At 41.5% G+C, this 25,810-nt stretch overlaps 2 protein-coding genes across 5 annotated transcripts in view; both read left to right on the top strand.

Moving 5' to 3' along the window:
- pdlim2 (PDZ and LIM domain 2 (mystique)) overlaps window positions 1-1,617 on the top strand; it is a 32,536-nt gene extending 30,919 nt beyond the window's left edge. For all 4 annotated transcript variants that reach the window (XM_026187846.2, XM_080287482.1, XM_026187845.2 and 1 more), the window contains one exon: window positions 452-1,617. In XM_026187846.2, coding sequence (XP_026043631.1) covers window positions 452-644 — 193 coding nt within the window. In that variant the 3' untranslated portion in view covers window positions 645-1,617. The remainder of the gene's footprint in view (window positions 1-451) is intronic.
- A 3,196-nt stretch (window positions 1,618-4,813) lies between these two features.
- The window catches only part of adgra2 (adhesion G protein-coupled receptor A2), a 39,705-nt gene continuing 18,708 nt past the window's right edge, over window positions 4,814-25,810 (top strand). The window contains exons 1-2 of the mRNA XM_026187328.2: window positions 4,814-5,918; window positions 23,750-23,821. Of these exons, the coding sequence (XP_026043113.2) occupies window positions 5,629-5,918; window positions 23,750-23,821 (362 nt within the window). The 5' untranslated portion in view covers window positions 4,814-5,628. The remainder of the gene's footprint in view (window positions 5,919-23,749; window positions 23,822-25,810) is intronic.

The following is a 25,810-nucleotide window of genomic DNA, read 5'->3' on the forward strand; positions in this document are numbered from 1 at the left end:
ATATAATACTATATATATAATATACTACTTAATCGTTATCAGATTATCATAAAGATGTATATGAGATCAGGATATGAGTTGCCGTGAAACTCGCACATCAAATCACTGATTTTAAATTATCTGACCTCCAATTTGAGTCATACTCTGAAGGCCATGAGCCTCTTAACATGACCAGAATAAACTGGTGAAACTGAAATATGTGAACGAATGCTTCTGGTTTACCTGGTGCACAACACTGCCATTGTGGTCTGCTGTGTAACGATTTGTGGGGGAAAAATAATAGACAAAATTTCAAATGGAGTCTGAAACATCAATTGTAGACAGTTCAAGCGGGTCTATTAACTGTTTTGTTTTAGCATGGTGATTATTTGTGCTGATTGTTGAAACTCATTTCACCGTTCGATCATCTAGTCTGTTTTCTTGGTGCCTGATTGCGCTCATCTCTCCACAGCTCACAGGCCGTGCGCATCAACGACGATCGATTCCGCCACCCCGAGTGCTACACGTGCACAGATTGCGGTCTTAACCTGAGTATGCGAGGGCACTTTTGGATTGGAGATGTGATGTACTGTGAGAAGCACGCCAAAGAAAGGTACCAGGGCCCGGGCAGCTCCCCCCCAGCCACCGTGTCCCCTCACCACTGAGTCTGCCACTCCACCCCTGCCTCACTGTGGACACAGAGGGCCGCCTGTTTGGCTTAAATATCCACCTCATCTGACTGAGTTAGATCTTGGGAAGATACACGGAGGTGGAGATGAATCAACAATATGGTCGAGGATGCTCTTTTCTGATCACATTTAACCATACTTTGCAGTAATATAATACACTTTGTTGCCTTCTTTGTAAATGTATGAGAAATGGGGCTTTGTTTGTCTTTTCTTTTTCTTTTTTTTTTTTTTAAATTAACCAGCCTCCGTGCCATCTTTAGGTTATTCTTAGGCCTAATGATTCACAGCTGCCATGGACTCAAGCCACATGACATTATGCTAAGGCCAGATTTACAAATCACCACTGCTTTGGACAAACTCAACAGGGCTGACTCTGAGGATCAGGATCTTCATTTAAATTTTCTGCTGACACAGTGGGATCAAAAGAAAACTTACACTGCATGCCTTTTTAAAAAATGTAATGTACACAGATAGTGCTGTGTGGGTGTGTATGTGTGCATACTTTCTCATGCAGGGGTGTGGCGGCTTCTTCAGGCGTTCCCTTCATCTGTGGGTGTGTGTGCACATGTGAGAGTGAGAGGCAGAAAGGAAGAAGGGAAAGGGTGTTCACACTGTTACAAACACAGGAGTTGCAAATTTAGTATCAGGCCAAAAACCCCTGAGTTTTTCTGTATTTCTTTTGTAATCTGAATTTATAAATAATGAGGGGATTTTTTTTTGTGGCTGTTTTTGTTACCTTTTGAGGGACTAGAGTTTCATTTAATATGCAAATATTTTTGATGTTTGTGATTGAAATGTATTCTATAATGTAGATCACTTAAAATGCATAATGTATGCACAGGACATATAGTGTGAAAAGAATCGATGATGCTACACTTACAGCAGTACTCAGAGATGCACTATAATGTTCACATTTCATGTGGCACTTAATAAATTCGCACAACCTGAAGCTTCCTCAGCGATAATAACTGTTTTGCAGTTGTGTGTACCAAAATGTGTATGTGTGTATGCAGTGTTTTCCTGATGTGTTATTGTTTCTTTAATGTAACTATGTCTGCCAACTTGAAACATTTATTCTTCCCATATTAACACCAGAAAGAGTTTCGCCAAAAGTAGCACAGAAAAGAGTTTAACTGCTGCTGTAAGCTGGTTCTTTACCGCACATTTTTGAATGTAGAACAAGGTCTGTGACATACACAAACTGCAAACATCTCTTTGTAGTAGAAGTTGTACAGATAGGTAGACAGTTTATTTAAATGCATTTTTGCATATTTATTATTCCACATATTATATCGCACACAATCTAGGGATTATGTTTGTCATTATATTTAATTGTTTTACTAGTGGCTCCATAGTGCAGTGCCAGTAAAAGCTCTGCAGTTCATCCCAGGAGGAGACACAAATCCCTTGGGGTGGTTTGTGTCAGAAGAGGCATCCAGATTAAAAATCTGCCAACATGCTTTGTGAATAGCAGACCAGGCAAAAAGGAAACTAGAACGGTAGTTTGGATGCTTTTATTTTCCCACAAGCTTATCTGCCATCCAGGTCTTGTAACTGAATGAGCATTACAAAGTTGTTGGGAGACCCACGTCTATGACAAGAGATGTCTGATATAATTCTGCAGCACATGAGGAGGGAGAGTTATGACGTGCGTTGCCTTTGAGGCTGTGTAACAGCTATGTAATTCACGTTCCTGACCAAAAGACGGCAGTATTACTGCAGTTTCAGACTTGTTCTTTATGAATTTATGAAAGCGATAAAACTCAAATTACACATGGATTAAGATTTTTAAACTCCGTTATAAAATCTTTGCGCAGGATTAGAAACAAAATATGGACATGAGCTGATTCATTTCGTGGAGAAATCTGATGGTATGTTTATATAAACAAGTGGGGGGAAGCATAGGCGAGTGTACTATGATTTCGGTTACTAGGCAATTATAGAATTGATTTCTGCATTATTTGTGGATCATTATACAATGACTACAAAGATAAACCTCCTTTGCAGCATTATATTGGATTAAATTCTAAATTACTTGAAAGACTTCGGATAAATGAGTGTTGACAGTACAGCACCACATCGTTTGATAACCCCTCAAAAATGTAGAAGTAAAGAGCTTAATGTTCTCATAAAGTGTTAAATAAAACCATTCACCCAGGAAATGTGCAGAAGTGGAGGAGTGACGAGTGCGCTGCGGATCTCACCACTAGATGTCACGAGCTCCTCGAGAAACACTCGGCAGCAGGTCGCCTGACGTCTGTTTCCCGGCTGGAAGTTTTCTTTTGTTTATCCATTGGCAGAAATCCGGACTTTTTGCCTGAAACTCAGCAGTCAGTGGGTCTGGTTTCTCTAATTGTGCTGAAAACCCCATTGTTTTACATGTTTATCTACCAGTGTGGGATTTGTAGAAGACGACCGACATACAAAACCATCTCTCAGCCTTCGTCACACATCCCCAAAAAGCTTGTATAACATCAGCCAAAATCGACACTGAGGCACAATCTCAACCCTATACGTTTTTTGGCTTTTTTAGCCTCCAACCTTCTCTGTTTTCCACCTTCGTGATGTTCTCCCCCTTTCTCAATAACTCCACCTGGAATGGAGTCCAGATGTGGAACAGGGAAGAAGGAGAGACTTGCTTGCTAAGCTATAAGGAGCAGGGGGAGAGCGTGTGGAGTACATAGAGAGAAAATGTTGGACCGACATTAAAGTTTGTCTGGATGCCATTAAGTACAATTTGATGTAATGTGCAGTTTGGGACGTGACATTTTAAAATGGAAACTGTGCTCTCCAGATGAGAGAGATCTGGGCCTTGTGGAGCTGGACGGGGGTGTTGTACTTGAAGCCTTATTTAACGGCTTGGATAAACAGCCCTCTGTTTCATTGCTGAACAGGCGCCCATCTACTCCTTGTGCTTTCTTTCAATAATTGCACCGGCTTTTTCAGCCCATTCCCGACGTAAAGTATCATATACAGGAATAACACACCAGGGGTCCACTGTGTGGTTCAGAGCACAGTGCGCTTTTATACTGCCAGGCTGCTTGCATGACTGAGGTGCCTGCAGTTTGGATATGTCGGTGAATAGTTGTCAAGCCCAATTGCATAAAATCCCGTTTCAAAAGCTTTCCTGCTTCACCTTCTCATATTTTGAAATGCTCTCCAGATTTGAATCGCCACGGTTTCCATCCTACTGAGCTTCTCGTATATCAAAAGGTATTTTTAAAACTGAAATATTGTATTTTGGGAAGTTTCCATACACGCAGGGAGAAAAAAAGAGCAGCAGAGCCAGAGGAAGGATTCTTTTACTTTTAGGGGAGAAATGTAATGTTTCTGTAAAATAAATAAATAAATAAATATTTATATATATATATATATATATATATAGTTCTTTCAACAAAATATTTAATGTTTTTTATTATCTCAGAATAATTGAGGAAGAACATTCAGTGAAAATTTGATAGAATAGGACTGAAAAAAGCTTATCTGTATTGGAGCCCTGACAGCTTCTTTGTGCCAGCCACTCCAGTTTCAGCATTTATGAGAAGCCACGGAAACAAAAGAAAACATGCCATTAATCTAGAAGTTATCATCTACAATATGACACCCCATTCTCTACGTCTACATTTTAAAGATCAATAACTCTAATCATAACTCTTTCTGCAGCAACAATATCACATTTGCCGTAGCGTATCTGTAAAAGTCTTTGCTTCCTCTGCTTCCCGTCGATTGAATGAAAACTCTTTGATCTGCTCCAAAGGCACAATACAATGAAGGCTTTCCACATTCATTCATAATTTTAGTTTTAGGCTCCCGGTGCAGGCAGGCACTGAAATCAAGACCTTTCAGACTTTTACACCCAGGCCGATCAACATTTTCAAAAGCAGTTTCCCTTTCTGATGAATTTATCATTGAACGTATTATTGTTGTAATGGGATAAAAGCCAAAAGTTGAGTTAATAACTAGGCCTAATTATTTCGATAATTATTTCAGTTTTGCTTATAGGGGAAATATTTGTGGGTTTTAGGCAAACTCATATCCATAATATTAAACCTAATGGGCCGTATGTTTGTTTTTCTTTTCTTTTTTTTTTGTGAAGGCGTGTAACGTGAGTCGTCGTTGCCCTGACCCCCTCCCCGGTCACATGTGGAACCTCCTCTCTGTCTCGCTCTGTGCAGATCCGGATGCGCTAGGACCGCGGGGACCAGGGCGCAGACGAAGACGGAATGGGCGCACTTGGGGTAGTAACCAAGTGATTTTTGAGTGTGACAGAGGCAAGCAAGCAAAACCGCTAGATTCTGGGAATTACACCGCAGCTCCGAGCTCACTTCTAAACGAACTAAAAGTTGCTGTTTTTTGTTTGTTTCTTTTTTCCAACAAGTTCAAACTGAATTCAAGTTGCGCATGAGAGTAAGCAACGGTGAGCTTAGGGATTGGAGGAAAACACTGAGGGAAACTTTCAAGAGATGCGAGCAAGTGAAAAAGAGAATTAATTTTTGTTCATATAAACGACAGCGTGGCTGTGGATGTGACTGCTCAGCCGTCAATCTCACCAACCCCTGGATTAAGTTCGCAGAAGGCGAGATAACGGTAATCTGGACACTCCCACTTCTCTAAAGGTAATTAACACAGCCATCAACTTTTTAGAGACATATTGGATCGCTTTTTTTCTAACTGTTGTGGACGTTTGGAGGGTGACACATCTCTTGGATTTATTAAAAGCGTTTGGACCAGAGGGAGTTGTGCGCCCGGGCTGCCATGACATAACGGGACACTTGGGGAAAAAATCAACGGCGCTGAATATTTCTGGAATGACCGGATGACGAGTGTCCATTGTTGAGCGGATCCTTTAACCTTGCCATTCATTCAAGGCCTGAAAGCTGATTTTATTATTGTTGTTGTTATTACAACTTTCTTCTCGCCCACATTACACCCACTGAAAGCTCCATGCTGCAGATATGGGATGATTGGAGGCTGGGGTGCAGCTGAGGTGAGATCCAGCCGAAGGACAATGTTTGCGCCCGGCGTTGGCATCCCTCTGCTGCCGGGGCGTCTGGTACTGATGCTGCTCCTGTTGCCGAGGCTCTACCAGGCTTGCCCGGGGCTGCTCGCCTCCACCAGTGGCTGCAGCTGCGCGGAAGAGCGCCCCAAACTGCACAGCGTCCAGGCTGTGGGGATCAGGGTCAGCTGCAGCAAGGGGGAGCTGACTGAACTTCCGGATCCCGGCTTGCTGCCCAACAGAACCGTCACTCTGTGAGTTGGAACACTTTGAGCATCACTGTAACATTCAAACTGACGAATTAACAGTGTATTATTATCATAAGGCTGGATTTTTGAAGGCTGGGCCTGACATACTGGTGTCACTGGTACAATTAGGCCTCATTTCTGTTCTCTGGTGTCACTCAGCTTTCATAATAGTATTTCTGAATGTCCCCTAAACATTTTGGAGGGGAAATATTATCCAATCTTTTTAAACAACTTGTTTCCATAGTTAAATTAAGTTGAAGTCACAGGATATCCATGTTATAGGATTAGGGAAGTCACCTTTAGTTGTTCATTCTTAAAAAGTACTCCCAATGTGATTATCATCTAAGGCTTAAGTATTCTGGGAGCCACACACCGATGACCCCTTGACCTTAGTTTTACCTACATTAATGGCTTTCTGAGTTAATAAGACTTGTCAGGTTAGGCGCTTACATCTTGATTTACTTTAACTGCTGGGCTGAACGCTGCCATGCTGCAAACCATTAAAACAAGCGTTGAGAGGGCATAGGGCTGACTGTAGCCATCATCTGGCCCTGCCTCTCTGACACAACTCTGTCGCTTTAAATTAGACTCAGCTAGACGCCCTGTCTTCAGCTCGCTCCTTCTTCTTCCACCGCCACCGCCGCTCGTGCACATGGCCCAGCTGACTTGGCCTCGCAGAACTAGAATAAACAGAAACAAATTATAAGTATTTTATGTCTGAGTCTTTGCTTTACTGGTGGGCGGCTCCTTAAATGCCGCAACACCCTGCCTCACTATCTCCTTCTGTTGAAAAGGGAGGAAGAAAAAAAACATCTGGCGAGAGCTGGACAGCACTAATCCTGACCCAGAATAGTTGCATATTTGTAATTATAAAGCAGTTATTTGTGTGGTCTGTTTTGGACCAAACTTGAAAGCACTACCATCACTGGCCAAAGTACACTATTGCCCATGACTGATGGCCTACCGATCTATTAGTGACACATTTCTTTGGACAGTAACACACCACTTTCTTCACAGCTGCTCAGTCTTTTGAAGACATTGCTCATTCCCACAGTGTGTTAGTGTCTCTGTACTCTGACCCAGCGGGAGAAATGCTAAGTGCACATCGTCACAGGGGGAAAAACATGTTCAACTGCCCCACTGGAGAAAGCATATGAGGTAAAGTGAGGGGATTTATGCCCAGGAGAGCTAAAGCCAGCCAGCAGTCCATTTATAGGGCTTTATGTTTCTTGCTTATTAAAGGCAGGATAAACATCTGGGGAACACATTGCTGAAAAGCTGGAGGAGGTGAAATGGCTCGGGTGGCAGTGGTTGAGGTGACTTAAGATAATCTCCTATACCCACACCTAACTTTGGTTAAGATGTTTTGTGCATGCGCTTTGCATTCTGTGACACTTTTTTGATTAAGCTCTCTGCCAGGCGAAAACAATTCCGCTTGCAATCCACCATTTTCTCTATATCCCGGGAACGACGGTGTCTAGAAAGTTTGTTTTCCTGAGGATTCGGTGAGTCTTTTCAAGCGCCTGCGTTCCCACTGTTGCTCGTGACATTAGCTCCAGATGTGGAATGTGAGAAGTTGTGTGGGTATTCGTGTTATTCCTGACATTCCACAGACGCTCTGAAACTGCAGACAGTATCCCAGGTGCGGCATAGGAGCTTTTTCCATGCCCTACATCACTTTTCCTCCTCTCCAGAATCGGAGGGCTTGAGAGCCAGGCCCTGCTGCCCTCTCTCTGGGGCAGCCTGGAGGAATGCTCTCCTCCATGCTGAGCAGGCAAAGGCTGGAGGACACCAGGCCTTGGGCTTCCGGGGCTGGCTGCTACGTGTAATTCACAACAGCTGGCCCCTGTGAACATTCCAGCTGAGGCCCCTGAGCCTCATGGGAAAACCCGACGGCGATTTGTTTATTAAAACTATTAGCTGGCTGTTTGTTGCTCCTGCCATCCATAAAGGAGCAGCAAACAGTCCACCCCCCTGACCCCCCCAATATTATCACCTCCTCCTATGGCTCGTCAGTATCTCTGTTTGGAGTTTGTTTACACTGCAGTGTGTGTCACGTTTACACATCGCCGTTTCTTTAAACTTATGCTTATCAGTAGTTTAATGGTGTATAAATTTATTCTCAGCCTTCTCCATCGAGCTCCAGTCGTTTGTCCCACTTTCATTCGTTTCTCTTTATCTCCATCCCCCCTCCCCCCGCTCTCTATCATGAGTTCATCCACATGCAGTAACTCTCAACCTAAATATTTAGTCGTCTTGGTAGGAAACTGCCATGTCCAAACTTCTTCCAGATGTGAGCTTGAGCAGGCTTGTGTTTAGGCCTAATTATGCACGGCTGCAGAGGAGGTGGATCGCTGAGAGAGGAAGAGGAGTGGAAAGGGAAGAGAGGGTAAAACAGATAAGGGTGTGAAAGTGAAAAGTTCTGTTGAGGAGAAAGTGGGAAAAGACGGTGTAGGTTAAAAAGAGGCCGGAGCGAGGGAAGAAGGTCGAATACGAGGAGTAGAAGAAGTGGGACGAGGAACTCAAAGGGGAAAGAAAGAAAGCTGAGCAAGAAAAATGATGGAGAGAGGAGAAGTTTGGCAGGCAGTTCAGAGGGATGTGCCCCTGGAGACTGAAAACTCCCCATCCCCTGACTAACAGATCTTTAGCTCCAAGTTGAGACACAAGAGGAGGAGGCAGGGCTCCTAAATGCATCAACATAGCTTCACTTTTAATACATTACTTCGTGTCTCTAATATTTTGGATGTTACATTTGTCTTTGCCTGTTAGCAGAATTATGCAAAACTACAATTTTGGGTAACACCACTGCCGCTGAAGCAGCTGGTTGGAGCTGGAGTTAATTTTTAAACAATATGCCCAATATTCATAAGATCTATGATAAATCCATATGATATCAATTTTTTTGGTTTGTGTTTTAAGTTTGCTAAAATTTCACAGGCTCCGTTGTTTCCGATCTTCATCAGAACTGGACCAGATCATCTTCATACCAAGATATTATATGGATTTCTCATTTTCAAAAGCTTTTATTCATCATGGCAATGAAGCTGTTGAAAAGGAAGTTAGGTCATATCTTGGCAACGCGTTCAAGGACATACATGGACGCGGGACTTTGTTTTGACGAAGTGCAAACAGTCTTTCTTCATTTGCTGCAAAATCGAATAACTTTTGGTTACTTAAAAGAAATAATTCTCGTCTGTGATAATGCCAAGGGAGGTTCAAATCTGAGACATTTTCTAATGCAACTGGCATATTGTTTTTTATCAAGAGCAGATTGGATGTTTCTGTCATAATAATTCAGCTGGATGAACTGAGAGAACTCATCTGTGTCAAAAAAGACTGCAGATCTCTACAGCTTAGACACTGAAGGCACCAGCTTCTCTACACAGTCTTCTCCATGCCCCAAGCTTAGGTTATTTAGTTGTGCTTCACACCTGGCCAGTCAGAATGGTACAGGCCTTACTAGTACTGGTAAAAGTCAGAAAAGCTGTTTGGAAAATGGATTTAAAGGTGATGCATAAAAGTGAGGAGTGGAATACATTAGGGTAGCGCTAGACCCAGTGAGAGTGTTAATGCCAGGTCTGAACCTATTCAAGTACCAGTCATCAGTCATTATTGGACATGTTTGAATTAATAGGGCAGGACTGAGTCATTCAAACATCTGCTGGGGATGCCACATTGAACAAGGTGACATTGTTCACATGTCTGTTCCAGCCTAACGACCCCGACAGTAATTCATAGAAAGACGTAGGGACAACATGGGCACCAATGTTGGTATATCCCCAGTTTTATGCATCCCAAATAGCCTAAAAGAAAATGAGTGAATTGGCAGGAGAAAGGCTCAGTGACACAGGACGCTCCCAGTAAAGCTAAGAAGACTATACTGAGGCTATTGACAGAGGGAGGAACATCTGTACCTACTCTAAACGGCTTACATCTCTAACAGAAGCTGTCTCTTATGCCTCTATAGCAAAAGTTCATAGTTTCCATTCTCTCAACTGGTTTGGAGTGTAAACACACTTTTCTTACATACCTGTCAATACCAGGGACTAAACAGAACTGTTTCTGTCAGACTTCAGCCTGACAGCTATAGTATGTTTTTTAAGACTAATGTCGATATTTGATGATTTAAAAATCCAATATATCGGCCGATATTTTTTTTCTTTCAGACACCTGAAACGCAAAAAAACTTCCATTTGTTATGTGTAGGTATTTAGTGATTCTGCCTGACTCTGTTTTGTTTGTAGTTCCAAACACTTGTTGGCAAAAGGGATGTTGCAGAGTGCCCCCTGGTGGGCAAACTATGCAACTTCCTGGCTGAAGGGTGTTTCTGTTGTCTCTTCTTTACTTGTTTCATTTTCTGTCATTTGCTGTTATAAATGGCAATATCAATAGATCAGAAAATATTTAATAGTGGCCTAAAATTTTGGCCCGTTGATAAATTGGTCCAGCTGTAGAGTTCGAAATTCCAGTTAGCTAACTGTTTATGTATGCGATTGGAATAACAAATCTGGCATTTTTGTTAACCCCCCCTCCAAAAAAACCCATCCAGGTTGTTATTCCAATAATAATGTAATTTGATCTGAAAAGTGTGGATGCCAGCTGTTGCAAAATGAGCCCATTAATCACAATGATTGATGGGCTCATTACTAACAAGTTATTATAATTTTAATGGAATATCCACATACGCATAATTTCATCAACCCCTGTGTCCCAAAGCCAAATGTTGTTTATTATGTTGAAAGTTTAGCTCTGCTGACTAAAGAAGCTGTAATCTTTCGGTATCGGCTATTTCAGTGTTTTCAGCATCTTCAGACTTTCTTCGTAAACTGATCACAGAATTCTTGTTGTATGAAGTGAAGGCTGTTTCAGAAGATTTCATACTGTAGGTTCTACTACTGCATTAGGGAACAGGACAAAAATGGCTTTAATAATAATGAAAATGTGGGAGGCTGTGAAGCACAACTTAGCAGAAGGAAGAGTTCATTCAATCTTTCATCTGAAAAAGGATGTTTCACAGACAATCAGCTGGCAGACATATGCAAATATGCCAGTTTGGGGTATCTGTGTTGAAGCAAGCAATATATATGTATCATTAGCTAACTGGTATACGTATCCTACAGATTCATGCTATAGCCCTGAAACACCCAAAGAAAAATGAGTGCAGCGTGGGGGCAGCTGTCTTTGTTTTAGCGTTTTAATGAATAACAGACAAATGAAGAGAACGTACAGTGGCAGCTCATGTGCAAATGTGCTGGTGCTTCATAACTTGTGGTTTGTACCCAAGTCAAAGCTGTGCTCCTCCTTTGGCGTATTTTCTTGTCATCATTGTCAGTGACTGATGGCTGTGGCTCAGTGGATGCCAGCCTGAGCGAGTGGGCTCAGATACTCAGAGTGAGGGTCAGCAGCATGCCCATCCTTGGCGTGATCGTCCCCCCTCCCTCCCCATCCAAGACAGCTGCAGTTGCTCTCTCTGCGTGCTTGAACTTGAGCCCAGTATGTCAGTGTGGCTAAATGGCAGTCAAGGGTTTCAGATGAAAGTATTTCAGCCACGGCAACAATATTTTTTATCAGTGAGGATCATGGAAGTGAATGTCTGCCCATTTACTTCCTTCAGACAGTATGTTTTTGCATGATTTTTGCATTAAAACCAGCATCACTTGAGATGCAAACTTTATGTTCACATATACAGAGATAAGCTAGTTTTTGCTCTTTAGTGTCACATTTTTTTGTGTGACCTAGGTCACTTTGACATTATTTTTGTCCAGTGTCCTGCACAAACTTACGTTAGGTCATTCTTGCACAGCTAACAGACAACACATCAGCATAAAACAGTTGGCTCTCCCTTCCAACTTTTACCAGTTCAACTCTTAGCAAGAAAGCAGATAAAAGCTTGATTTTCGAGCTACTCCTACAACCACATTTTGTCTTCATCTCATGTAGATGGTGTGCTTGAGTGGCACTGCCAGCAAACACACCATCGACATGACCAACTCAGCTTATTCATTTGTTTTTTAAATTATTCATGAGAAAAAAAGAGAAAATGTCTAAAAGGTAGCTATTTGATGCTGATCATGACTCTGTCATGTTGAGAAACACAGTACCCGATTACAGCTTTCTAAAGCTTAATGACTCAAAGAGATTATTAATTCAATTTATTCAGATTTACAGTTTGAATACTGAATTGGCTCCAAGTGTGTGCTGATTATTATTATTAAAAAAACATCCACTTGTAGTACAAAACACTGCTGTCTGTGTGTTCTTTTCACCATGTTTGTTTAACTAACTTACGTATAGTTTCTCTATCAAATGTCCTCATGAGCAGTCTCTTAGTTTGTTCACAGCTGCTAGCAAAATGTACGGCACACGCCCTGTTACACTGTTGTGGTTGCTCCTTCTCCATTTGAACCAGCATAATTATTAGAATTTTACAGGATTTATATATTAAAATTCTTTCTATAATATTACTAGTGTTAGCAGTGGCTGAACTAATCCTGCATAATCTACACCTACAAGAATATGCTACACCAGCATCTAAGCAGTCTGCCTCTAAAAAGTGATTTACGACTTTCTTCGTCTATTTTTTCAAAGCCAGCTCACCTCAGTAGTATAATTGGCTGCCTACAGTATTAATCTGTGTGCCTTTAATCGCTGTGCTATCTTCTGAGTCACATCATCAGCCTCTCACTTGTGGCAAATGGGAGGCTGGATACCCAAGGGCCAGCAGATGTGTCGGTGGTTTATGATTGCTCTGTGAGTCAGTGTTTGTCAGATAGGAGCGTGACTACGAGACATCCCGAATGACATCTTATCATCAGGGAAAGTTCACGGAGAGAGAGAGAGAGAGGGAAAGAGAGAGCGTGCTGGCTGGGCATTCCTGAAGAGTTTATTTATGTGGGGAAAGGTGTTGAGACGAGGGGGAGCAGACTCCCCTCCACACATGTTAGGTGTGGCCGTGGTCAGCAATAAATCAAAAAAGCAAACAACGGCCTGACACTGGATACTCCGAGTTTTCTACTGCAGCTGCAGCACCTGCCAGTGCCACACAAGCCTTGTATTTTATTAAGTCCTTGCAGTTCAAGGTAACATAAGCAGAGAGGGAGTCTTCGCCGTCATACTGTGTGTACTGCAGCTGCCCGCCCGTTTGCTTGATGAATGTGCATTTCACTTATCACCTTGTTGTGTTTGTTGATTAAATGGCCCCGGTGTTCCAAAACTTGGCAAAAACAGCGGTGTGTTGTCATAGTAATCTCATACCCCCAAGTGGCTTTTTGTTATTTTAGTTTTTCCTTTCTCGCTGCTCTCTTCTTATCTTACTCCAAAAATGCCTGACTTTGGCTTTTCTTTGCCAGCGCTAACTTCCCGCTCCCTGTGTCTGACCACAGCGGCCCCCAAAGTTCCTGCTCCGGGTCGACAACACATGGGACGGAGATAATGGGTGTCTGTAGTGGGAATGCCTGTGGCTTGCGTGAGTGTATGTGTGTGTGTGCATGCATGTGTGTGTCTTTGAACTAATCTATGGCAATGCAGTGCAATCATCTTCTGAATTTCATATACTTTTATATTACTTAGAGTATACTAAGTAACTGTATCCATCAGTATGAATAATGTGCTTACACTTTCAGTTTTAGAGGGTGGGTTGACCAGGACAATTATACAGCAACTACAGAAAGTATCGAATGTGCAAGAACAGTAACATGTCGAGCAAAGAGGCTGAACTTAGTGCTTCATGGCTTTGGACATGGCTAGTGCCATTTTATCACCAATCTGGATTTAAGCACAACAATTAAGAGCTAAAAGTCTGCATTAGTCTGTGTACTAACACTAAATGAACATATGGCAGAATTTAAAGTCAAGGAAAGCTTTTGGGTTTCCTTTTGTCAGTCATGTCAGTGTGCTTGAATGGAAACACATGCAGATAGGTTGCTCCTCTGAAAATGTTTTTAAATGCCACATTGTCACAAACAAATAAGCAGTTCAATCAGCAGCTTATCCACCGCTCTCTTACTGTGAATGAACTGCATATGGTAATCCTTCCTCTGGATAATTGTAGGGGTCTTTTATAAGCGCCTGTTGTTGTGATTTGGTGCCATATAAATACAATGAAATTGAATTAAACTGAATTTCAAAGTTCATCAGGTTGGAGGCTCTCATTAGCTTGCAGCAGCTCTCCATAGCAGAGTAAAGACTGCTGTCGACAGATGTTGGAGTTCACCAGACTGTATGATGATAGATGACAGATTGTAAATTTATAAATTACATGGCAAGTATAGGTGTAAACCTTTGCCAATCTGTCCTAGAGTGATTGCAGTCGATCTGAGTTGTATGGCAATTGTTGGGAGACAGCTTGCCTTCCACTGGGCGACCTGTGCAATCGCCATGTGGTAGAAGTGGATCACCCAGAAGTTGAGGGTGTTGCACGCACAAACTATGATTACCGATACAACCAGAGCTTATATTGTTCACTTGCACTCCCCTATCAGCAGCACAGGGATGGAAAACAAATAAATTGCTTTATATGTGGAAGGGGCTTTAGATGGAAAGATAAATACTGCAAGTAGTGGGAAATAACAACCCCAGCTTTGTCCCCGAGGTAACGTCATGTGACCACATTTTTTTTTCCTAAGAAACAAATTGTTAAATAAAAAAGAGATACTGATAGTGTGTTTTTGTATCTTTATCAACGGTACTCAAGTATATAAAACCAACCAGCAGCTCATCTTCATCGTTACTCAAAACCATTGTATTATTGAGTAAGCTGTTACACGGAGCCACAACAAACTAAACATCTGTTGCTTGGATTGTTTTATCCTTTACACTGTCTATGAATACGATCTGGTTTAGAGCTACATTTAAAGTGACTGAACAAGTTGTGACATGAAGCAATAACCCTTGATTAAAATCTTCTTGATGGCTTAACCGCTGTTTAAAGATACAGTATGAATGTGTGTTCCTTCGGAAAGAATGGTGGTCTACCAGTTTTTATTACAGATGCCTTTTGACTATTTAATACACTGTGGTATCCTCTGGTGTTGAAACGTTGGTAAATCTGAATTGAGCCCTGACTGTCATTCGAGAAAGCATTACTGCTGCACAGAAATGAAAAAAGAAAAACAACCTTCTCACAGATTCCTCTAAAGGCACTCAGTATCTGGGGCAAAAAGATTTTAGCCAAGCCTTTGTAAACGCGGCCTGATTTCCCAGCAGTCTTTGCTGGGAATCAGAAAACAGAGGCTGGTTATGAAACAGAACAATGAGACAATGTTAACAGGCATACACCACATTCCACTCACTGTCTCAAATGGCTAAATTCACTAAATTGCCTCATTAAAAGTGTAAAAACACTTTAGACAGTGATTAAACTGACTATTGTGTTCCTGCACTCCAGCCATAAACTTTCCAGTTTGGTTTGTCTTGACGAGTCTTTGACTATAAATATTGCACTAATTTATTGCAGCCTCACAGTAAGGCGGTTTTATTTTAGCTTGTGTTCCCTGATTGTTAATATTTGTGGCAGCTACTTGTTTATGTCTTTGGAGTTCACTGGTTTCTCAGCTTTAATAAATTGTATATTGAAGCGCTTTTGGTAGACAGTTCCTGATAGCAGAACTCGATGAATTGTCTAATAAGACCAACTTGAAGTGGAGACCTTCCTCTCCAAATCGTGTATTGTGTGTGTGTGTGTGTGTGTGTGTGTGTGTGTGTGTGTGTGTGTGTGTGTGTGTGTGTGTGTGTGTGTGTCAGCCTGTGCGCACACATATGGGAAGGGCGTGCATGGCCACATCTCTCAAAATAGGCTCCAGTCCTCCCCTCTCTAATTAGAGACATTTAAAAAACCCAGATTTAAATTTTAGACTAGTAGTTTTTGGACCACTTATGCGCGCGCACACACACACATACCCATCGAGTTAAACATACACACTTTCCATATAAATAAATCTGATAGGTCACACACTAGTACATATAAATCTGCGCGCACGCACACAGACACACACACACACACACACACACACACACACACACACACACACACACACACACACACACACACCACAAACCACAAAGCCTAACTGCTTGGCCCTGCATGTTAACCCAAGCACAATGCAGTACACTCTATAATAAGCGGTTCAGCATATCAGATGCAGGAGCACACTCCCCACGCTAGGCCTTGAGGGACATAAATATGATAACAAAACTGAGTAATGCAAGAAAATTATTGGCATAAATCATTAAATTCATCTATTTTGTCATATACACGAATGACAGGAATCTGTACCACTCCTTCATGTGGCTGCTCTCACCCTCTTCTCCCTGTTTGATGACTAAATTACTCAATGTGGGTCTGCAAAATGATTTCATAAAAAATATTTTTCATGCAATTACATGCAAGTGCCTTTCCATGACAGGCGGTAAATGGGGCTTGTAGCTTGGCAGCGTTCCCTGGTGGCTGCTGCGAGCCCACTGGTGGGTCAGGCACAATGGGCACATTCACATCTTGACATGCATTTGCTGTTTAAGTGCCTGTTGGGCTCAGGGGCATTTAGTCTTTCTGTTATATCTGGTGCCACGACTTGCATAGGACAGGCTCAGGGTGCAAGGGGCTCCCAGGACTGCTGGCTTAGGTGACTCTCTGTCTGAAAGGGTTAAGCTATTAGGAATAACCCATGTGCTGAATAGTCGGTGCGATCTGGAAGCCTCTTTTAAAGCACTTATTGTAACAAGGATGACACAACTGGCCTCCCACTCTGAGAGATCTCTCTGCTCTTATTCCTCCTCCCTCCACTTTCCTCCTCTGCTTTCTACAAAATGTGTCTGTTAGTAAGGAAGAGACTTAGAGGAGAGAGCTGGACTGCAATGGATTGCTGTAAAAAAAAAATACACAATTTTAGAGTAAGCAGGCTGTATTTCAAAAATACAGTAAAAAAAATGTAAAAAGAATTACAGTATGGTCACTTTAAATTTTACAATAAAGTGCTGCCAACCCTGCTGCCAGTATTTTACTGTAAAATTTACAGGATTTTTCTTAAAGTTAGAGTTCTGATGCAGGCTGTGAACCATAACCACACATACTGTCAGCAGTCCTACAAATGAAAATGTGAATATTTTCACAGCATAGAATAAATAATTCCCTCAGAAAAAAATAATGCAGTTCACACATACTGATGCATTTCAATATCCCCTGAATTAACATTTACATCTCCTTAAACTGACACTAAACAAATAATCTACATTTACTTTAATACTTAATACTTATATAATTCCTCGCTGTTAACACACCTCACGAAATGTCATTACCCACAATTCTCAGCTGCTAATGAATGTCTTCACAGCTTATGTGTATATGTACAGGTGTATAAATGCTTATTATTGTCTGTCACTGCAGGTTTATTTTTTTTAAAAATCAATTCAAATAATTAATAATGACTGCTGTTTTTAATTGTATTGCCTACATTGTGTTCCACTTAAACAAACATCAGCAGTACTTCATGGCAATTCATTCATTTAGCAAATAGCTTTTTTATAGACGCACTCTTGCATTCTGCATGCAAGACTGGAAGATTAATTGCTGCTGTTAGTAAAAGTTTTCCAGATTGGCTTTCTCACATATCACAGCGCTGAATGTATAAATGGCAGCCCGCTTTAATTACGGCTCTAAGTTTGTCCAGACAGGAATCTCAGCTTAGCAAGTTGTGTATGTTTTTCTGTGGGTGTAAAAGTATCACAGTCATCACAGTCTGTCACTGAAACATTTTCTAAAAGTTTACAGCTCATCTCTTATGACACATCCGATGATGTTATCCTTTCTCGCTGGCGTGCCCGCAGCTGAAGGGATCATTTTGATTCTCCTGGTTTGGGAGCTTAAATTGCAGTGTAATCCACTGCATGCTTCCATCATTTTTTTAAACCACTTATTTGGTTCAGGGTTGTGAGGGTGCTGGAGCATATCCCAGCTGACAGCGGGCGAGAGGTGGGGTACAACTTCCACAAGTTGCCAGCCCGTCATAGTAGCAGTGTAATGTAGATGGGTAATGGCGTCTGATTCATTAGAGCCCGTGTTTGGATGGAGTAAGTGGGATTGGGAAGCTAAATTAGGTAATGCACTTTCTAATCCATCTTTTGGTGTAACCGCAGTATTTTGTTGATCCACCCCGTCTGTCTGCATTACTCTGAGGGATATGTGTGTGATGTATATATGAAGAGAAGTGCTGCCATGTCCACTTAGTTCTCCTCTGTGAATGGCACATATTCTTGAAATGCACCTTTGGCTAGAAAAAGCTGCTCAAATGGAAAGCTAAAGGGGAAAATGCAGTAAAATAAATCAGCACTGGTTTTGCAGCTCAGCTATAAGACACAAATGAAAGAGCTCACACAAAGCTGGCCTCTTGTAATCTAAAAGTGGGTAATTGCACCACTTTCAGCAGAGTTCAGCTCCCTCACGGTTAAATTCTTATTAAATTTTATTTATGTGAAACAAACCAGCATGTGCATTATCAAATCGGCTAATTAAACCAGACTTAATTCAGTAATGATGCTCTGAGACTCTCATTTACAGTTAGTCTCATTATCTGGCTCCCATTGGTCTCTGAATTACGACCGGAGTTTTGCCACGTTACCAATCTCTTTCAAGGGTTCTTGTCTCTCACCCCGCGTGTGGTCCTCGAGCGTAAGAGACCAATCCAAAGTTAATTGATGTTTACACAGTGGTGCTTTGGGTTGTTTTTACTCTTTATTACGCTGAACCTGAGCACCTCCGTCTCTTTTGGCCTCGGAGTGCTAGATCGATCGCATCTTTCAAGCGCTCCCGTTGTTTCATCATTGGTGAGACTGCTGCAGCTTCAGGTGTTGTAAAGACTGGATCTGCTGAAGAAGAATGAATCTGTAGTCAGTATGAAAGAAAACCATACTATTATTCACAGAACGTGAAGTGTACTACATACATAATGAGCTCTAGGAGCTTAGCCTGGAGATGAATTCTTATTAAATATAAATCCTTGCTTAAGACTCTTTTTCTGCTTGTGGTTTGCTGTAGAAGCCTGCAGCTACACAGAGCTCACTGTCTGAGTCCAGCATGCCTAAATATTTAGGAGCCAATTGAAATCGGGGCTTTTTACTTAAGTACTGCTCATTTATGTTCGGGACTACATGCCAAACCAGGCTAGAGCATTTCCTGTGTATCCTTCCCCACCCAAAAAAATAAAGAAAAAGTTTAAAGTGCATTTGGCAAAGAAGCAGGATGAGAGGATGAAGGTGGGATGATACTGACACCAAAAAGCAAACAGGACATCCTGTTGTGTTTGAGTTTACAGCATTCTTGCTGTGGTTAGGACAGATAATAGAGGGATGTATCTTTTTTTTATCGCCTGTGTTCAACCAAACGACGGCCCAAAATCAGCTTTAGAAAGTATACAGAATACAGAAGACAAAGGTGCGTAAGCACCCGCACAGATCAGGCCTTATCCTCCAGGCTCAGGGCAGCGTGTTACCAATGAGACAGCTATGTAGTTAAGAGTTGGGGGGTGGGGAGTGGAAGTAAATCAAATACGATTTGTGACGTGCTGTCATTGCTCCCGTGTGGCCCTCAAAGGCTTTGTGGGTTTAGTAAGCAAATTGAGCAAACCAACAAAGTGAGTGGCATGATGCAGGGAGGAGCTGCTGTGGTCTGCTAGACAAGATGCTTTGTATAGTTCTACTTTTTTTACACACCATCATGCAGCATAAGAAGCCTGATCTAACACGGAGCTGTGGCAATGGAAGCTAAAAAGTCAAGTGTGATTCGATGCGTAAATTTACACATTTTTTGCCACTGAACTTCTGGAGAGAAGGTTTTTGCAGGTAGGGGATTTTTTGTTTTTGCATGATGTCAAAGATTTAAATAATACATAATTTGGCATTTTTAAAGATGTAATGTTTACAGAAATTTACTTGAGAATCGAGCTCACTTATTAAAAGGTTTTTTTTCTTAAGAATATTAGTTTACTTGATCTCTTTGGGGATAAGTTTGTGAAAAACCAAGAATACATCCATATGTGTTTTTATGTTATATATTAAAGAAAACCGTGACGTCAAGTTGTTGCTATACATGTGGTGTTTAACCCTTCTGCTGAGTGAGAACTGCTAGAAGAGAAGCTGGTAACTCGGTTTGACCTGGTGCTTTTCATATGACCTCTTTCTTTTTGATCCTAATGTAAATGAATTATGCGAAATGGTTAAACAAGATCCCTGGGGCCTGACATGTGGCCCTGCTTTCCCTCTCTTTCTCTTTTTCCTTTGGTTGCATGAATTAGATGGATTCAATTAGCCCATCTAATTTAGGCCTCTGTGCTCTGAAAGGGTTAAGTGAATGAAAGATACCATACCGTAGTCTGGACTGAGTTAGCGCACTGACGTGCCATGCGAATAGGTCTTGAAAACAGAAGAAGATTAAATCAATCTGCCATCTGATCTGTCACTTACAGACAGATCTGGCAGAAATGTGCAGTTAAGCCTCAGTAGCAATACTGTGTGCTGAGCAGACATTAGGCCTCCTAGTAGAAGCTGCTTATCTTCTTTGTTTGTAAAGCTCTGTTAACCTACAGTGATGAAGCGATGGACCCTCGTTTGCCTCAGCTGTCACCTGTGTCCGGACCCTGCTCCATCTGTCTGATGACTTTCCAGGAAGTGCTCTCTCTGCAACCCCTGACCTCTCAAACCGGGTTCTGAATAAACAGCTAATTGGCTGGGTTTCCTGTTTAGCCTGATGGGAGCGCTGACTATTTCTGTCTGTTTACAGAGTTCTGCTTCTCTCTCTTTCTCAGAGTTGTACTCTTTGTATTGTTTATAAAAGAACAATGCCCTCCACTACAACTGTGCTCCAAACATCAGGCTTTAGGGATTATACAGCAGTGTCTAGGCCACACAACTCCCCTGCGTTCCTGGAAATCTGCGCCTTTTGTTGCTTATGGGAGGAATTCGGTTAGCTCATTTTGTGTGCGCTGTTTATTTGCGAAAGTCAGCTTTCAAGTTTTAGCGAGATAATTGAAATACCGTGTGTGGAATGTGTGCTGGGTTTAGACCTGAATGCAACACACAAATAAATAAATCTGTGCAGGTTTGGAGAATGCATATTAACTCAGTGTGTGATTATATGAAAGGAGGTGTTTTGTTCCTGTAGGCTTGCAGCGATGTGCACATGTGGGCCTTCGGAGCACACCAGAAACAAATGTGCATTATTCCCTGACTAATAGTTTTCTGCTTAATAAGCAAAGTCCAAAAGGAACTATCTGTATCTCAGCTGTCTGTGTTGAATTAAATGGCTTGTTTCTTTGCCAGATGTGACTTTCTCCTCTCCTATCTGCACTGAATTATTCAGGCAGTTCCGGATCTTCTGTAACTTTCATCCTGGGCCTGCATCCATTTATAGGAGAGATTTTGTGCCCAAAAGTCGAGCAAGAGACCTCAAGGCCCAGGAGTCACGGGTTCAAATCCAGGCTACACCACAAGAGGATTGCTCTCGTCTAACATCCTCTCTCTGCCTTAATAATAATGATTTATTTTGAGGAGTTCAGTGGGAATTTGTGAACATGACATGTTTGTATTTTTTCCAAATCTTGGAAAGGGTTGGGGGGGGGGGGAGCTCAGATTTGGGATGACGTCAAAAATGGTGGGAGAGGCTTTACTTTCAGTATTCCAGTCGTTATCATTTTTAGTGTCTTGATTGCAGCACAGCTTGAAAATGTGTTTTCTTTGCTTTTGAAATTTTGCTGATAATTGTCGCAAGATATTGGCTGAAGAGTCCACGATGTAGCTGTAGCAAAAGATGATTTACTCCCTACGTTTCCATTTTGCAATGCTGGCTTTCGACACTTTTAACTGTTACAGGAGGGAAGAAGTGAGTCGGGCCAGCTCATGCTTGTATACTGAGATTGGACGATTAAATCCGGTCATTAAGCGGGCTGGAAGGCGCGGAGCTGAAGGCAGTGTTTTTATTGATGTGGCAGGAAACGGGGGGCTGTGCACTGCTGCTGTAAATCTAACGGACGCTTCACAGTGAGCTCCCTCTCTTAAAGCCGCACACACACAACTTCACTCTCTCAATTAAGAACACACTTAATGTCACAAACAGCCCATTAAAAGCTGTGTGGCAGGGGCAATAATGACGTGAGACTAAAGGGTGTGTTAATGATGGCAGCCTGTCTCCAGGGCAGGGTCCTGGCTGTACCCTGAGCCCACGCTGAGAAGGATATAGACAGGTGTCTGAATCCGAGTGATTATGGTTGTGTATTTTCTTGTTTAGGTTTAGTTTCTATTGTTTGAAAGTGTTATGATTTCATTAGTTTCAGTGTTTATTGTCGTCTTTTTAATTATAGTTGTTATACGGAGGGCATATATCAGAGGCAGTATTCAGGAAAATCAGTACAGGTAGTCCATTAAAGCCTCATTAGCTGTAATACATTTTTTACTAACAGATACTTAAACAAACAATATGTTCTCTAGATTTCTCTAATTTTAGTTAGTCTTAATTTTATTTTCAAAATTCTACTTTTAAGTTAATTTTTAGTTAACTATAACAACCTTGGTTAGCCGGGATAGACCCCCCCCCGGCGATCCTGATAAGGATAAGCAGAAGAGGATAGATGGATAGATGGATGGTGTAGCTCCATCATAATTGTGATTATGGTGACAGTAATGTGCTGCGTATGGAGAATAAAGTGCTATCAATCTTGACCACTGGTGTTTTTGTGCACCAGTTCTCCACCCAGACCTCCTCTTGAACTTTTTGTGCACTATAAAAATGTCATTCTTCCTGAATTGGAAAAAATGGCGCTGTGACTGTAATTCAATACAGTAGCAGATTTGTTTCAACCCTTATCTGCTACAAAACTTTCATGGTGTTTTAAGTTAATAAATTCTCATGATGCGTTTCTCTTCCTTTCTCTGGCTAACACTCATTTATACAGGTTAGCTTTCCTTAATCACCTCTTTATTAATTGTCCTCTTTATTTTTGGACATAGTTTGCAACTATTTGCATGTATGTGTGTGATGAATGATCGTATGGTTGATTATGTGTCTGTATCTTCAGACATTATCTTTAATGTGTGGCTTTTATTCAAACTGTGAAGGACTCTGTGTTTTGACAAATGTCATACAAATAAAGTTGTTTTTATTAAAAAGTAACTATTTTGTTGTAGCTTTTTTTTCTCTATAAAGAAGACAATTAACTTGCTGCACTTTCCATGATCCATGCCTCAGACTAGAAATTTTCCCTATCATGCTTCTACTGTTGTGAATAAGCTAAGCCAACAGGCTTCTGCATGTAGTGTCCTATTTACTTAACTCTCACAAGTATATTGTCACTGAAACTAGGGGCAGAGTATAAGTCTATGCAACTTCTAAAGCAGCCTTGGCCTATTGCCTTATATTTTTGCATTTCCCTGTCAAACCGAGAGATCTCAGCCTCACTTCCACTCTGCCCTCTAGCATTTTGCTCTGTGCACTGATAAGAACTCCAAAGGCCAAGTGATTTGCCAGCGGGGAAAGAGCTAATTACCGTGGCATGTGCCGCCATTTGTTTGATATGGAAAGACATCCCTTTGATCTTAAAAAACAATAACTTATAAATGATTATCAAGATTGCAACCTCTGTCTTGATGCCCTTCTGTCTTATCATTTATTTGAAACATCTTTAGGTAATGCTAATGCTAATCTCTCATGTGACTGCAGCACTGAATGGACATTTTCTTTGGCTTTTTTCCTCCTCCTAATTTATGTTTCTATTCTATTTCTATTCCTCATGTTTTTTTTTTCAACCTATTTTTAACAACCGTGTGATTTGATTTGTTTCCATTTTTTTTATTTACAGGATACTGAGCCACAACAAAATCCGAGTTCTGAGAAACGGATCCTTCCTTGGACTTTATGCCTTGGATAAATTGTGAGTATCCTTTTCTCATCGTCCTTTATTAAATACTGTGCTTCTGCGGGTGCTCTAATGTCATGTGTATTGTTTCCACTGGATTTATGTGTGAGCTGATTTCTGGCTTGTCTCTGGCCCGGGCCTTGTGGAGACATACAGACAAGGTATCAGAGAGATCTGAGCAGATCTGAGCAGCTATGGCCCATCTATCCAATCACGGGCTTCATTCCAGAAGGGAGGATGATACACTCAGACTGGCTATCACAGACTTATGTTGAAAACTTCACATAATTACACTTCACTCCTCCATTATCAGTAAAGCCCCACTCCACATGACAAGATAAGGGAGATCTCTGGCAGGAGCTGCATGTTGGCAGCTTTGCCTGTGGCTTGCAGACAGTCTGGCCCTCCTTAGCGGCATCGTAATCTCTCTATGAATGGGGTGTGAGACAAGTGAGAGATGAAATATTTTCTTACGAATTTGAGGCGATGCACAGCGCCACTGGTGACAAACGGGAAAGGAACTATAGTTGGAACTGCCAGTGGTGACACATGGCTATAATTGCACGGCCTGTAAGACGATCCACCACCTTGGTCCAGACCACGATATTACGAAAACAAATACAACCCTGTTTTCAAAAGAGCTGGGTTGCTTTGTGTATTGTAAATAAAAACAGACTGTAATCATTTCAAATAATTGAAATGACATATTCAATTGATAAAAGTACAAAGGCCAAACATATAATGTGTTTTTTGCTTTTTGGAAAAAATGTATATATTCATTTCAAACTTGTTGCCAGTAACATATTTGGAAAAACAAAAAGAAAGAAAAAGTTTGGCCATCGGTATGTTTACAGCTGTGCTGGCTTGAATCTTCTTTTAATCGTGTTTTATAAGCGTTTAGGAAACTGAGGAGGCCAACTGTTGTACATTAAGAAGCTAAATGTTTTCCCATACTTGCTTGACATGCAGGGCCTCCTTAGCTGTATGTTTCATTTCACAGTGTACCAAATGTTTCCAGAGGTTGACGGGCCTGGACTGCAGGCGGGCCAGTTAAAGCCCTGAGACTTGTCCTACACAGCCATGTTGTTGTAACACTCTCTGTCATATTTAGGTGGGAATATAAATTGATCAAAACCTGCATGCATCATTCAGAGCAAGTTATCCAGGCTGTGCACACTAATGCACAACAGCCATGCTTTCACACATGCTGGCTTTCCTTCTTCAAATTTCCAAATTTTGACTTTTCATACCACAGGGCAGAGTTTGAATGAGCTTGGGTCTACAGACGTTGACAGTGTTTCTGGTTCTTATACAAAAAATAAATCTTATAAATCATGTTGCCCAATGAATGAAATACAAACAGGATGGGTGTTAAATTAATTAGCACCTACACTCTACTATGCCAATCTCCCTGAATACTCTGATATTCTCACACTGTCCTTGAATCTAGTGTACGTTTCACAACAGATTCATTTTGGGGTTTTTTTTACAGTGTGCTGTTTCACAGGGCATCCCAGTAAAGCTTTATGGCAACAACACATATGTTGCAGCTTCACTTCGCAAACTTGGATGCTGTAGTCTGGCAGACAGGCTTATATTGTTGGCGAGGGGGCTGGTGGGTATGTTGCAGAGATATTAGTTCCACATGGCACTTCGAGCTGCCACCCATGAAGCTAACGAGTTTCTCAAAAATGTTGAAAGAAAGAAAAATATGGTAATTTGTTGCAGTTGTTAGCTTGTTAGTACCTACCACTGAAGTTCAGAGCAGATGTGCCAGTCGAGAACAAAAGCTATATTTGCTCAAATTTATGTTTTTTTTTCTAAAGTCTGACACGAGAACACCATTGGTGAATAGTTTCAAGGCCAAGTTGTCAGTTCTCACCTCAGCAGTCTTGCACCGAGGACGCTGATAAAGCTGTTGACAGGAAGATCCTGAGGCTAATGCTACTTGGGCAGTAATGTATAGTAAATTAAAGCCTGATCTGTGGCTCAGAATGAGCTGAT

The sequence above is a fragment of the Astatotilapia calliptera genome, chromosome 12 (genome assembly GCF_964374335.1).
Source record: "Astatotilapia calliptera chromosome 12, fAstCal68.1, whole genome shotgun sequence".
NCBI classification, from domain to species: domain Eukaryota; kingdom Metazoa; phylum Chordata; class Actinopteri; order Cichliformes; family Cichlidae; genus Astatotilapia; species Astatotilapia calliptera.